This window comes from Lonchura striata, chromosome 5 (genome assembly GCF_050655825.1).
Source record: "Lonchura striata isolate lonStrDom1 chromosome 5, ASM5065582v1, whole genome shotgun sequence".
Classification (NCBI taxonomy): Eukaryota; Metazoa; Chordata; class Aves; order Passeriformes; family Estrildidae; genus Lonchura; species Lonchura striata.
The window spans coordinates 34,078,056-34,093,899 of NC_140707.1; the positions used below are offsets into that span (position 1 = coordinate 34,078,056).

The 15,844-nt window shown below is 38.1% G+C and overlaps 1 protein-coding gene across 1 annotated transcript in view; it reads left to right on the plus strand.

Annotated features, from left to right (window-relative positions):
* The window catches only part of LOC110472148 (astacin-like metalloendopeptidase), a 305,051-nt gene that overhangs the window by 9,360 nt on the left and 279,847 nt on the right, over positions 1-15,844 (plus strand). Inside the window, exon 13 of the mRNA XM_031504939.3 lies at positions 343-10,790. Coding sequence (XP_031360799.3) covers positions 343-377 — 35 coding nt within the window. The 3' untranslated portion in view covers positions 378-10,790. The remainder of the gene's footprint in view (positions 1-342; positions 10,791-15,844) is intronic.

The following is a 15,844-nucleotide window of genomic DNA, read 5'->3' on the forward strand; positions in this document are numbered from 1 at the left end:
GTGGGAAAGGAAGCTTGGCTGTGTCATGCAGCCTTGTATCTGCCATGGGATAAGGACAAGCACACAGAGTTTGCATGAATCTACTGAAATGAGCTAACTTGACCATGTACCCAAACCAAACCAGCAATTTTATATTGTCTCTTTGTAGTATCTATTTCTGTACACTGTTGCTGTGGAGGGAAAGAAAAATTAAGAAACTCCCTGTGTCACTTTGAGGTGTCCACAAATATAAAGCAATCTGAGTTGCCAGATAAGATGTGATTTAGCATATACATATTTTAGAGATGCTACAGTTTGTTCAGAGACCTCTGAAAGCTAAGTATACTCTCATTTCATTTACAGTGAGGACCCAAAGAAGATCTAGCATCCACAACTGACTGAATAAAGAAGAACCTATTCTGTGAATATTGAAATGATGTGTTTCTTACTCTGTTCCTATCTGGGCTTGGTTCAGTATGGAATTTTATTCTATTAAGAATCAAAGTTTTCATCTTCCTGAAAAAGTTTATTTCCCAAGCCATATAAATGTACAATTTCTATACATCTGGTGTACTCCTCCTTTTGTCTGCACAGTTAAGTTATTACCTCTTTCTATTTAACAATTGAATAAAAACCTTCATTAAAAAAAGAAGTTTCCATTTCTCTTTTCCAGCAGTCACTTCCAGCCAAACACATGATCCATGTGGTCTGACTTCTTAGCCCCCTTCATTCAGTCATAGGGATGTCTCTTAAGTATGCCACTGACATCATCATGGGTTTAGTCTTGAGCACAAGAAGGTCTTGGACAGAGTCCTACTCCAGTCTAACATTTCCACTTCAAGAAATTACTTTAAATCACAAGAAATGAGGACAAGACAAATCTACTTCCAGGAAAGGACTGGTACTTCCTATTGCAGTTTTCCTTGTACAGTTCTGGCAGGCAGGGCACAGCTAAGGGTGCTTGTTTAGCCACAAGCCCTTTTTGGTCCTGCAGAGATGACTAAGCCTATCACAGGACAAGAGGTGGACAAGATAATGCTGCCAGAGTTCATGCACATGTTCAGAGAAAAAATTTTTTGTCAAGAAAGTAGCTAAGCTCTTATCTTATGATCTCATAAGAGATCTGCAAGAGTGTTACAGCTCCTGGAGTGTTCATTTTATTGCCTTGCCTGCAATCACACTTAAAATTACATTCTCTTGATGAAGACAAGCCTGTAAAAGATCTGAGAACAAAATAGGCTGCTATTTTTATTTGTAGCATAGAAAGATAGTTAAATATATTACTAACCTGGGTATTTAATATACAGGTTAGTAATATATTTGGGATATTTTACTGTACTGATAAATTTTGCAAAAAATATTGTATTTTTAAGTCTGAAAAAAGGAAATATTTTCCTGTTCTTACTTAGTAACCCTAGAAACCTTGAAATTATTCTCACAGAAATATGTTTCTAGAAAAGAACAATGGGAAATTTATTTACATCTCAGATTAAAATTTACATGGAAAATAAAAAAAAAATATTTTATTTTGTTAAAGGAGGCACTAATCTGAAAGAATTTGCTCAAAGGTTTGTCTGTGTTTATACTATAAGATGAAGAAACAGTCAGCTCTTGAGAGTGGTTTTAATTCCATTGAAGATTGCTTCCTTACCCACAGTGTCTGTGTAAATACCTCTGAACACAGTGATCTTGAATCTGCTTTAGAAGAGGCATTTATTCAGTTCTTCACACTGCAAGACAGGTTCAGCTTCTGATATGTTGTTTGAGTTACTCTAAGCAATCAAGTGTTGCTATCAACATATCATTAAAGGAGTAGTCCTTCTAAAATGCTGTTAAAAATGCAGGCCTAGGAAATTTTTTTGCCAGTTTTGATTCCTAAGCTCCTTCAAGACAAAATGGAGAAAATAATTCTGCAAAACCAATGGGGGAGGACTAATATCCTAGCACTATTTTTGAGAGGAATTTCAGGTGTGATTAAGGTGTTCCACAAAATGATGAGAAGACAGGCTCAGGTGATTCAGGTACTTACCCTTGAATCGTGATTTCAGTAAGAGTTCTGAAATGTTGTTGGCAATGGCTGAGAAATTAATAGAGCTGTGATCATCTGTGTATTGCTGAAGTTGCTACAATAGTTAAGAAGTTTTCTTTTTAGGAAAATCAAGCAATCTGTGCCAAGAAAAAAATTAGACCCAATTGATGTTAAGAGCCTGCAGTTCCTTCTTTTAATTCCACTGGTAGAGGAGCCACTTCTCCAATATGCAAAGGCCAGGTCTGTGTGGAATTGGTCTGATTCTTATTGCACAGGACTGCAAAAGGCTAAAGGTGGTCACAGAGACAGACCCAAGGTTGAACCCAAGGATGTGACCACACAGTTGCCCCAGGAAAACTCTCATGAGATACCAGCATCTCAGGATGTGGCGAGCAGCCCAGGCAGTCCCTGATTCTACCTGACCTGGTGTCCAGCCATCAGCTGGAATGTACAGGGACAGCAGTACCAGGAAGCTCGTCTGTGTCTGAAAGCCATTTCTGTCATGAGGACTTTTACACCCCTTTGCTGTGACCATCAATGCCCCCTGTTCCAATTTCAACCTGAGGGTAGAAGCCACCCTGTTCAGTGGGATCTCATCTCTACTTATTTCCCTAAAGCAAAGTGTAACATTTCCCTCATGCAAGTGGGGTCTCTCCCCAGCTCTAGGGACATGCACAACCCCACAGACAGGGCTGCAGGACTTCCTGAGTGTCAGCCCAGGTGTGGTTTCACGAGGCTTCCACTGAATGGGCCCACTTCACTTCAAGCACTCCTTGTCTCACACACACGTAGTTATGACTGCATCCTCTTCCTCATCTTTGACTATCTCCAGAAGAGATATCAGATAATGCAGCACCATCTTCTTCAGAGACACCATCTTGCTGAAGAAAACACCTGCTGAGCAAGAGAATATTTCAGCAGGGAGAGCAGCTTCACAAATCCTGATGGGAATTTTCCTGGACCCATATGCAGATATGCGCTCAGTCTGCTTGGGAACAGAAGTGGGCATCTCCCTCAGGCAGGACTAGTCTGGAAGCTGTAGTGGCAGGACAGAGCCCCAGGCAATTTTGAGGCTTTTCTGCAAGTTTATACTTCTGGGCTGCTACCCAAAAGGTGTGAAGCTGAGACTTCTGAACCAAAACCACTTTGGGAATGTGGAAAACTTAATGTATGCAAAGCCTCCCAGGGATGAAGCAGAACATCTCTTTTCCCTCAAACTACATCCATAGCAATCCAGCTGGGCCAGTCTTTGTGGAATGAAATACCAAGATTTCCAGGAATGCCACAGGGATGGAAATGTGCACGTGCAGGAAATCACTGGAAGAAGCAGCCAAACAAGGGTTACAAGACCAGCCTGTATTGATAACAAAGGACATAATTCCCATGACACAGCAGCCAGGAGGATCATGGAGGAATGCAGTGTTTATGGCATGACCACAGGGTCTATGCTGCATTCAGCAACAGCCCAGAAGACCTGTCAGTGGAAAATCCTGCACTCACGTGCCAGCAAGTCTGCAGCTACCCAGTGTGCTTTCCCTTTTTCCCATTACACAGCAGGAGAAAAATGCATCCTTTCAGCAATGACAAACAGGTTGTTTGAACATGAGAGGTTTTTCTATGAGGAGGCAGAAGGCTCTAATTCCCATGCTTATTTCAGTATGTCTGCCCCTCATGGTCTGAATTCTTTTTCACTAGGCACTGCACAGACTCAGGCAATTATATGAGGGATAACTTATTTTTTTGCTTTAAAGAAAAGTAGCATTTAGTCTGACTTTTTGACTACTTTGAATTGTTAAAAAAAAAAAGGTACCAAAACCCACAAACTTCCCTTTTCCCTTTCAATTGTAGCATGTACAGTCATTCATAACAACTCTTCTGAACTGACCCTTCAAAGCTATTGGCATCATTCTTGACCAGGAGAATCCAAGAAAATAGTTACAACTAAAAGCACAATCAGAAGTTCATTAATATAATTCTATATCTTCAATGAATGCTTGTCCTTTTACATATCTAAGTGAGAGACCAAACAATGGAAATTAAAAAAAAGCATTTTTATTTGGCATTAATGGGCAGAAGAGGTGTTGCCTGAATTTGCCTGTTTCATATCTCTTTCAGGAAAATTGTAAAGCCAGTATCAGAGGGAATAGGCAGATACAGCCCAGTGATCAGCAGGGGAAGTTCACAGTGACAAGGGAGATCCAAGGTCGAACAGTGAATCTGTTCCACAGGCCAGGATGAATAGGGTTCATGGCCAAGTAGAGGCACAACTGTGACAACACTGGACACACTTCCTCTATAACTTAACCAGAGAGTGAAGATGCTGGTCTGAGCTGCAGTAAGGCTCCCTGGCCCATGAGTGGAAGGCTTGGAAGGAGCTCCCAAGTGAAGCTGATCAGGGTAATCAAGGTCTCAGTGCACTCAGGGATCTGTGAGCAGGAGATAAAAAGGTGTCAGGAAGGTTGAGGTTCTTTTGGTAGCCAGTGGTTTAGGAAGGTTCTGCAGTAGGTACTAAGGTAACCAGACAGCAAGAGATTCATGAGCAAGGAACTGTCAAACCATCTGCACAATGAAAGTGTTTAAATATTAGGAGGATTCTTAGGTAAGTGTTTGATTCATTATAAAGCTTTCTATCCTTCTCAAGCCTCAGTCTGAATTAGCAACCAGAGTTGTGGGCCCTGGTTTTAGTCAGTAACTATATGATAGGAGTTATTTTTTATGATTGGAGTTTATTTTTTAACTCTCTGCCTGTATTGAGAGTTAATATGTGAACATCAATAGGCTGTGTCCATTTCTTCTGGGATCTTGCTGCTGCCTTGTCCTGCTGGCAGTTTGTGTCCCAATCAATCTGACTTGTTTTGACTCTTATCTCAAGACACTTGATGGCAGAATCTTTTGCTTTTCTTTCCAGTCCTCTGTCTTGGTGCAGGATATGTACTTCCATTACACAGTTGTCTTCTAGAACGTCTTTTTTGGATGCTTTTAGTCTATGGCTACTACCTTTTATTTCATTGTGTTATGGGGCTGTAATGATTGAATTCAGTTGTACTGTCGGTGCATAATCAATTGAAATTGAAAGAAGTAAACTCAAAGGGAATGTCCACACAAGGAGATATATATTTATAATTATTTTTGTTTACTTTTAAGCTTCTGTTTGCTATATATTTTATTGTTCTTCTTGTCCATGGCAAACTTGGAGAAAAATTTCTATTTGATTTAGCCAAAAGGATTTTGGCTGGATTTTAGGACAATGCATGGTGGCCTTAATACAAAGATTCAAAAGTAATTCTTTTGGGGGGGAGTAAGCAGTCCGAAACTGGCTGGAAGGCCTCAGCTTCTAAACATCAAAGGTTCTTCATTGTCTTATACTTTGCCTTCACTAGCTTATGTAGATCCTCCTCTCAAATGAACATATGAGTGTTGGTAATTAGATTTCCTAATATATTTAGATGTAATTTATCACATTAGTAAATTACCTCTTGAAGTAAAATGGCATGAGGACATAGGACTGTGGAGTAGAAGTGTTAAGTTAGGGGTAACTGATGGACCTGGCTTGTGGAAACCCACCACCAACACTACATTTTGACTACAAACTCAGTTATATTACATGAGAGGAGTAAAAGGAGAAGCTGTATGAAACCCCAAAACTTGACCTAAGTAAGGTATTACAGGTTAGACTTGAGATATATTATTAGAACCTGGAGCATGACTCTTTCACAGGAGTGCAGCACTGAATGCCCCAAAGGGAGAAAGAAATGGATGCTGTGGTTTCGCTTAAACTCCCAAATGTAATCCTTTTAATCTCTTGGAATTCAAGAGATTTTTTTTTCTACATTCATTTGTAGGAATCAACTTGTGCAAGAGAGTTTAAAATATTCCTTTCTGAATGAAACTTAGCTGTAATTTCTATAGGCAATAAAATCACTGGTCTTTCTACAAACAGAATAAAATAGCCCATTAAATCTGCTCTGGTTTTGATCCTGCCTCTTTCCATGGTATTTAGCAAGATATTTTTACAGCTATAATTCAGTGTGCTTGATACAATAGGATTCAGACTCCTCTTTACATTGATTCCAGAAGACATTATTTTTAGCCAAATATGTGCCATTTCTAACAGCAGTCTAGTTGTTTTTTGTACCTAAGCAATACTAAGGTCTCAGCTGATGAACAACACTCCAGATTAAAGTGTTCCAGAGTCTATTAGTTAGTAATGTTTATTTTTGGCATCCATATGTGTTGAATATGCACATGTTACACCAGATATATGGGAAATGGATACCTAGCATTGTTTGGTTTGAGAATAAATATTTATAAAATAATGTAAATGAAAGAAAAGTAATGGTCTACTTAAACTCAGCCCCCAAATCTTTTGGTATTAGCCCAAAACCTTTTAAGTTATGCTCTGCATAATAAAATGAGCTGCCAGTAAATATCTTTGCAAAATGAAATGCATTAGTCTGCTTTTGTCTGAAACCTGTTATCTGGTTCTGTTTCTACCACTTTCTGATAGGGTGATTGACATTCAGATTTCACACAATATCTTACCTCAACTGACATGTGAGAAAATCTATTCCAATAGTGATAATAGCATTCAAGTAGTTTTCAAAACAGAAAAAACATCCCCTTCATTACAGGATATACAATTCTTCTCTCCCTAGAACATTATTTGGGACAAGGTTATCCCAGTGTAGTAATAATATGCCCAAATCTACTGTGTAAAATGAGATAGACTTGCAAGTTACAGCAATTTAAAAATCCTTACATTCTCCATTTAAATAAATTATACAATAAAATGTTAATATTCAGTTTCATTAAAGTTTTTGTTACTTTTGCCAATCTACACAGTAATCACAAAATAAGAGGCTATTTCTGGAGGATAATTTATTCAGTATGTTAATCTCTTTCTTCTGTTGACAAAATGCACAGAAAAATCCTCACAATAACTTTATTGCCTGAGTTTGTAAATTTATTTGGTAAACGTTTTTCCATGAATATTTTATGAACAATTTGTTGTGGATATTCATGATTCAAATTATAACATTAATTCAGTGCCTAAGTAGTATGGTTTCTGCATTGTAATTGTCACTTGTGCAGCTTACCCACACACTTCCCATTTAGAATTTATAGTGTGAATAGTCACATTCAAACATATATTTTGTGACTATTTAAGCTTTCAAATTTAAATTTATTTTTGAAAGTTAAAGTAAGCCTTTTTTTCCTCTAATGAGTATTAGTGTGGTTTTTTTTCAATTGCTTACACAGTTCTTGTAATTGAATTTTCCTGACCTAGATTTCCCTGTAGTTTCAGCAGTTTCAGTTGACTACAGCCTTTTCCCTTCACTTTCTAGACTTCTATAGTGTCCAGTAACTGAAAATAAATTTTCTTCCAGTATAATATGATTTGGAGAAATTGATCACTTGATTTAGTTATTGATTTCTTTACTTTGGAAATTTTGGCAGCAAAACCATCAGAGAGTACTATCAGCACTGTTGTAGAGTAGATGAATGAGGTTTTTTAATCCTTGATCAAAATCTTTTCTTCTGACATCTCAGTTGACATATTAACTGTCTCTTCTTGTCATTTGGGGGAATAATGTCAGTTTGATGAAAGAGCTGTTTATTAATCTCATATCTGTATGGCAGAGCTGGGCATGTTGCCAAGCTCCAAGTAATTATGTAATTTCACTTCTTTTAATTGGCTTATTATTTATTCCATGACTGTGGAAGCAATTTCTCTCTGTAACATTTTCTGTAAGTACAGAAGTTGTGTATTCTTCTCCTGAACACGTAGAAATATGCTGTTTTTTGTTGATGAGATCCACCTTATTTTTCCAAAGCCAGAGCCAATCTTACTGCAGAGATTCTACAATGTCTGAAAAAGATCAGTTCTTGGAGGAAGAGCATATATCTCAAATTCCACTTGGGCAAAACCAAAATGACACTATCCAATGCCCGTTTTCTCTAGGGAGCACTTCCTTTTTCTTTTAGTCTAAAATCCTAGACTCTGAGAATTGTCTCACACAACAGCCAGCTTTAATGGGCAGAATAATCAGATATTGACTGAATTACAAAATTCATCATAGGTCTGCCATCTGTAGCAAATATGTAAGCCACCACAGAAAGTCATATGCTCATAGAGAGAAGGGCATTTTTTGGTGATGATCTCCATAGCCCTTTTAGGAAACTAGCTGTATTTACAGAATGATATGACACAACTTTTTACTGCCATTTTTAAGTGTTAGGATTTTAATTACAAGCCATTCTGTAACAATCATTTACACACAACTTCTCCCCAGATATTTCATGAAATCCCTTAGTCTCAAGTTCTTTATAGGAGTATTATAAGGAATTTGAAACATCAGTGTATGAAGAACTGATTCTCCTGGTTCTAGAGATAAATGCAGTACATTCACTATATCTGTTACTCATTTGTTCAGCACTGGATATACCTCTTTATACCACAGCTGGCCCAATATAGGCCCTAGGTTAGTGTTCTCCAGCACTGGCAATTTAAGTTTCCTGGGTCTTGGGCTCCAGAGCAATCTCATCCAAATAATGATGTAACTGGGGAGTTTAGTTTGCCATTTGGGAGAACAATTCTTACATTTCTTCAGGAGATGAGAAGATATTCCAGACATTTTCATCACCCTTTATACAGTAAGATTAAACTGAGATCAGAGAGAGAAGCTGACAGCTGTATTAGAATGTGTCATATTAATGGCTATGCTGTTGGAATTGATAAGTGCCATCTGATGAATAAAGACAATATTACCTAATAAGTCAAATTTACAAATGAACATAACAAAAAGATGAGGTATTTAACTAGTTATATATAACATCTTAAATCTGCTATTTCATTTTTCAGTTCGGTGTATTCTGAAAAATGTTCTGCAGTTGATTCAATCAATTGGTTTTTTTTTTTGTTTTGATTTTTCTATTGACTGAACAGATCATTAAGTCAAGAGTTATTGAGATTAGCAGAAGCAATGAAGAACTCCAAGTAGCAGAAGCAATACAAACAGTGAAAAGTGGAAGAAACTTGAAAGAAAAGTGAAAATTAAAAGATGATATGTATTCTACTTACTGGTTTGCATTTGTATTGCATAACTTACACTGTTCTTGCATTTTTGTGTGGTCTATCTGGCAGAGCTACTTCTCTTTTATTGACTGATGTAATGTGCCTTTAAAAAGGCATTCCAAAAAAAGTAGTATTTTTAAAAGTTTGAGACTGCTCTTATTTTCCCAATATACAGCTTAAAGTCTATACATTTTTACTAAAATCCATGTAGGTTATTTTACAGTGTTTTACTGCCCATAACTCTTTTTCAAATAACATCTTATACAGTTATTGCTGCTTGGCATGGCATGATCTTTAAAGAATTCATGGAATTTTGCTTGTTTATGGAGAAAAGTATAGAACATCAGCTGCTGGAAGTGAAACAAAACTAAAAACCTCTTCAAAGGTTATTGACTTGACAGCTTGCACACATTCTCTTGATGTACCTTAATTCTACCTCCCAGGCCCTTAGCAGCACAAACCCAGCAAAAGGCAAACCCACCCATCATATTTCATCCTCTGGAAGTTGCATAGTTCAGTGCTCCTTGGAAGGAGAAGTAAATGCTGTATTTATGTATGCACTGGTGCTGCACAGCCAAACAGAGCTGCCGTGTCAGCGAGTAGGTGAGTCAGCAAAGCACCTGCAGAGGGCAAAGCAGGCATGACTGTTGCTGAGACACCACGCCTGCAATACAAAAAAGAGCACAAATTGAGTTTCTTTATGCATTTACTGCAGCACATTTACAGTAATCTTGGCATGTATACAAATAATGGACATCCTACATGTACAGCAAGTTAAGCTACACAGTGACAAGAAGCCGTGAAGCAGGGCCACCCTGATGGAAAAAACAGGCAGCAGGAGAGATTATTAAAGTGCTGCCATGTGTTCATTTTGGTTTTGATGTGAATGTGGCTGGTGGGATTAGCTTGACACGTGCTGAAAAATTATGGCTTGTTTCAGGAATGAGTATCTGAATGTTAGTATCTGAGAATGGGAAACTGTCCTGAAATCATTAATCCAGACCTAGATTTGAATGAAGAACTGAGTTGCCTGAACAGCATGCTTGATTTAGGTGGCTGGAAAATGGCAAGTGATTTCAGATTTGGAATAAATTTTCAGCGAGAGGTATTGTCATTTGCATTTGAAAGTAATGTAAATAACACTGCACTTTATGAGACAATAGGTGATATTATTTCAGTAATTGAAAATTTGGGAAATTGCCTATGGGACTAAATCACACAGACTCCATTTTCTTCATGGTGGTAAAAGACCACTCTTTATTCACAAAACTCTCTTTTTATACAGTTTTACAGACCTCCTGTGTGACTCCATTTGCTTAGTAACTTTCTTGCCAATTACTTTATTGGTTTCTAATAAGTTGTCACAACTGTGACAAGTGTCACAGTATTGATTGATTGGTCACTCAAACCCCCAGTGTGTATGCTCGGGAAAAGTTTTTTTAGAGAGATAGTTTTCATTTTTCTATCTAGCAGTGTAAAAACAGTTTATACAGGTGTTGTTTTTCACCCAGGAATAGATTGTTACGTTAATGAACTGCTCACACCAGGATTGTTTTCACATGGGAACTTGCAAAGTGCCAGCCACTGATTCCAGGAGAGCAGGCTTGATTTTATGAAGCCTTTCTTTATGATTTTTCTATCTTACTGCAACATCTGCCCAACATTCTTAAGCTACTTCTGCTTAAAATAGACCAATTGCAGAGATTGGTGAGTGATCTAATTTTCCTTGGATTCCTATTGTAGATTATATGGATCGTAAAAATATGATTTACTCTTTAGAAGAAAATTATTACTAAATAGTCTGAACTTTTGAAAAGCAGAACTAAGATTCTTCAGTTGTTTAAATTCTCTGGCCTGATTTGCATTGTGCTCATATTGATTTTGGTATAAAGGATTAAACTCAAGCATAGTACAAGTGCTTTAATTTAAACAAACCATTTAACATTTTGAAGATGTCCTGGCTGCTGACTTGCAAAATGGAAAATGCTTTAATTGCATTACAGCTTTTAAAGAACACAATGGAAACCTTAAGCAAGTTCTCCAGAGCAAGTTACCTAATCCTGAATTTTGAATTCTCAGCCTTGTCCAGGAGAAGGTGTGCACGAGGTTGGACAAGTACCTTTTAGTTGCCAATTTATAGATGACAGTAGAAAATGTAGTTTCAAGCTGTGATGTGGAGGGGAGTGTGTGTGTATTTTGTGCAGCAGAGAGAGCATAGAGAAATTAAAATTCTGGGAAAAGGGACCTGGATATGGGAAAAAAATAAGCATCCTTGGATGTGCAGTTGTTAATGATGTATGGGTTATTTATCTGGGTTGCAAATTAATGATGCTGAGGATGCAGAGACACTAGTTCAGAGGTTGTGAAGAGTCAGCTCAGGTCCATGGAGTCTGTCAGCTTTGATGCAGTGCAGAGCTGTGGAGGGGCCAGCTTGGCTGTGTGTGCATTTTTAGACTGTGGTTAAAACTCCAGCTGGACCCCAGCTAGCAATTGTCTGATCTCACCCTCTGTCAATCCTCTCAGGATTATGCCATGCTCCTCGTTATCTCCTAGAATACCTGGCTTGTTCCAGGTACCTGCCTCTGTGGCTAAAGAGCTGATTGTGTACTCATTCAGTTAATTTGTTAGCTGCGAGTCATAGTGTTGGAAGAAAAGTATCTCTCTGCCTTAGAGAACTTGGTAATTGCTGTTTTAAAGAAGTGCTAAGTACTGTTTAGTAATTTTATGGCAAAGGTTGGGGTGAAATCTCTTTCTCCAGAGTGCAGTTTTACTGCTGTGGTGGTGCAACACACCCCACCCTTCTCCTCAGGCCACACCATGATCCCAGAAATGTTCCTTAGGCTTTGAGTTGAGCACCTGTGCTCAACTCATCTGAGTTTATCAGAAACACCACCTGCTCCCAGGAGCCTGGGAGCTGGCTACAGAGCTTGTTTCTTAACAAACAGCCTTGGAAACTTCGTTTTCCTGCCTGAATAATAAACTAAGTGGAATAACATTTTTGTTGTCAAACCTTCAAAGAATGTTTCCAGCATGAAATGTGGTCAGGATGGAAAATCATTGTGTCTAAAGCCATTTGTAATGGGACCCTATAAGCAGCGGTCCTGAGAGTGAGACCATTTGTGCTCTCCTGGGCTGCATGGGCTACAACCAGCAATCCTTTCCTCATTGTGACAGCTCTTGGAAAATGCAAACTCTAAAATTTGCTATACTTAGAGTGCTGCCACTGAGCACCTGTGATGGAGCCTGGGCTGAAACCCCCATTCCCAGAGGCTCAACCCTTGGTCCATGGTGAAGGTGCAAAGGCATCTGATGTGAGTATTGTGCTGAATTTGAGGGGAAGCTTCACAGATATATACCTTGTACTCCTTTCGGTCTCTGCCTGTGTGCAGGTGTGACTATGCTGTAACAGATGTACTATGAATGTTGCTTTCTCAGCTTCTTTACAACTTTAGATCTGTAAGTAACTGTGAGTTACTGTTCTGCTATAGTTAACTTTTATATTAATATTTTGCTAAATGATTTAAGCTGAGCTATTGAGTGCTGTTAAGTGGAAGTGCTGTTAAAACTTTTATCTCTAAACCACTGCTCAAGCAAGGGGTCCATCCTGAACCTTGTGACTCAATGGGAGGGTCTCCTTGTTCCTTTTAATCCTTCAGCATTATTATCCTTACCCTTTTCCATGCACAGACTCCATATAGGCAATTTTTGGTTGATTTTAGCTTTAGATTGATTTTTTTCTAGATTTCAGTCCAATTATTCTCTGTGTCCTTTGACTACCTAGTAAGTAGTAGAGTGGGCCTTGCCACAACAAACCTCATGCTTTCACTTTAATATTAAGCCTGTTTATGCTGACACCTTTGCTGGTGATTCTTTGAACAACCTGAGCCATTCATTTATGTCAACTGCACGAATCATAAGACTACCTTTTGCTTCAGCCTATTTCCAGCACTGCTTGCCATTTTCTGTAGCAAGTGTCACAAAATGCCCCACTTGCAGTCATTCTTCCAATGCATAACCTTAGCCTGTCTCTAGAGAGAAGGGACCAGGAACAAAAGGTATATGAGCTAAAGTTAATTTTATGTCATTTATAATGCCACTTTATGCTGTCTGTGGGTGGCAGGGCAGAGAGGGGCTGCAGGGGAGGCCCCTGTGGGATGAAGTCAGGGGCTGCCCCACGCTGACACAGCCAGCTGGAGAAAGCCACATCACAGACCCCACCAGGACACAGCTGAGCCAGCAGCCAAGCTGGCGGCACCTCTGTGGAAATGAATTTTAGAAAGAGTATAAAATGTTAAAGGGAGAGAGGAAAAGGAAACAAAGAGTGAGGAACAAGACAGGGGACACCAAGATCAGAGCAGATGCTCTGTGAAGAAGAATAGTCACTGTTGTGCATGGAAGACCCACAGCAGAGCAGATGGAGGCTCCTGATGGAGCTGCTGGTTGTGGAGCTCACATGTCAGAGCACATGCTCACTTTTAACTAGAGTACCGGGTAACAGTTTATAGAGAAACTTGTTCGTTCTTAGGATTGGGGGCTTCAGAGCCAAACAATGACACTTTTAGACTTAAGTCAGTCACTCAGGAGCTCTATAGGACATGTTACCAATAGAATAACATTATGAGGTTTACTATGATTCCAGTCTTTTTTTTTTTTTGACAGCAGGTTCAAGGCTGCAGTGTCTAATGACTGTATCACAACAAACAAATCCGGAAATAAAATATCAGTGATAGTCTATAACTCTTTTAAACCTCAAATGCTTTCAAGATTGACATTTGTCAGCCACAAGCTGCTGTCACTGCTGTTCATTAAATCAGTCATGTTTAGAATTAAAGCAGTTTCCAAACAAAACAAATTTGAAGGTGAGGATTACTTAATCTTACCTTTAGTTCACATAAAGAAAATGTGTCTGGCTATCCTAAATATTTAATTATTTCTGTTATCAAAGTGATCTCATGCTGAATATAGTACAGAGAATGCTACAAAAAAAAAAAAAAAATCAAGAGTAATCAGAAAATGACCTGAAACTGAACTCTCCAAATTAGAAACAAATCAATCAGTTAGATGGCAAAGGTGAGTCAGAACCTTGATGGAATCAGCAATAAATCTATTTGTCTTCAGTACTGTTGTTCAGGCTTGGGAAAAGGGTACAGCAGAAGCCAGCACTTTCAGGTGAAAAGAAAGGAAGACATTTTTTTAGTCTCTGCAAATGCAGAGTGTGCTTGCTCTAACTCATTTATTTTGCTCTCAGAACTGCAGTGTAGAGGGATCAAATCACAAAATCATCCTCATCTTTATATTTGAACTCTTTATTTTTCTTTCTAGTAATAAATCTGTGAAATATATGGTTCAGAACTGTGATTTGTATATGCAGGGAGAAGATACAAAAACCCAAAGTTCAGTAGGAGTTGAAACTGGTCAGACATGAAGTTGTGTCAGACAAAAAGGGTTTTTAATGTATGCTTAATAGCAATAGGGGAGTCTAAGCAAAATATTGGATTGATACTTATTGAAGATGGTCACCTGGGCATCTTCAAGAGCAAGAGCAGTATTGTTCCATGTTAAGAAGCAGTCATACCTCTCTTTATAGAGCAAAAGTTCAAATAAATTAATTTTTTTATCAGTTTGCAGAGTTTTCATAATTGGTAATGATATATTTTTCCATGCTAGAAATAAGATTACAGAAATGACATAATCTAGAAAAAGGCAATCGTAATAAATTTGGTCTATATGTAACAATTTATCTTTGACTTCTTTACCGTTTAACTTTGAATTTATTTGGCCTTTTTGAGTCCAAGTGAGGGTGATATAAACAAAAGAGCAGTCGTGATGGAGTCTGATATACAGATTGCTGTGTGCTTCCGATGGGGAAATTTCCAGAGAACTCTCACAGCTCGCAGCGACAGAAGGACAGACCCTGCAGATGGCAGCAGAGCTTTAAACTTCAGCTTGAGGTGCAGTCTGAGAGACAAGCCCCGATGAAAAGACTATTACAGTGAGACCTTTTGCTAGTAGTGAGCAGCATGTTACTGATGCCTTAAAAAAAAAAAAAGTTTTCCTAATTATCAAATAGCAGAAGGATATTTTTGTGCCTTTTGGAATCACTGCAATTTCCCAGTGTAGATATTTCCTACCACTCTGTTTCATAGCAAGAATTTGACCTAGCTGAATTGGAATAGCATAACACACTAATACTTCTGTAAAATAACCAGTTTAGTCATAGCAAAATTTAAGTGACTGTTAAAAAATCCTTCCAGGTGCAAATACCTAGTTCTAAAGACACAGCTTCAGAAATGGAATAAACAGATGAATTCAAACACATGAAAAGGTATCCCTGCTTGGATATGAAATATTCCCCTTAGTTTTACTAGCTCTGTTGTCCTAAGGTGATTTCTTCAGCCTGTCATGCTGCATAGGCTATTCATTCCTTGCTCAAATGTCTTTATATCTTTTTTTTCTTTTTTTTTCTCACCAATGCTAATCCATCTTGTAGTTTGTGTCAATAATCTTTGCATCTTCATCATCTCCTTTCAATTTCTAACATTCAGTTTTAATGAGATATTAACAATCCACAAGAGTAATGATCAAATAGAGCGTAGTGCAGGTAAACACTTATTTATAATGTCTTTATTTTGTGGTAGTCCCTCTAATTTTAAGGAATAGATTGGTACCCATTATGTTTTTGCTGCATTTAAATATTTTGGCTGTTCCTCCTCTGTTTCCACTGGTATTGCTTTATTTGTGCTTATATTGTAATTTATTCA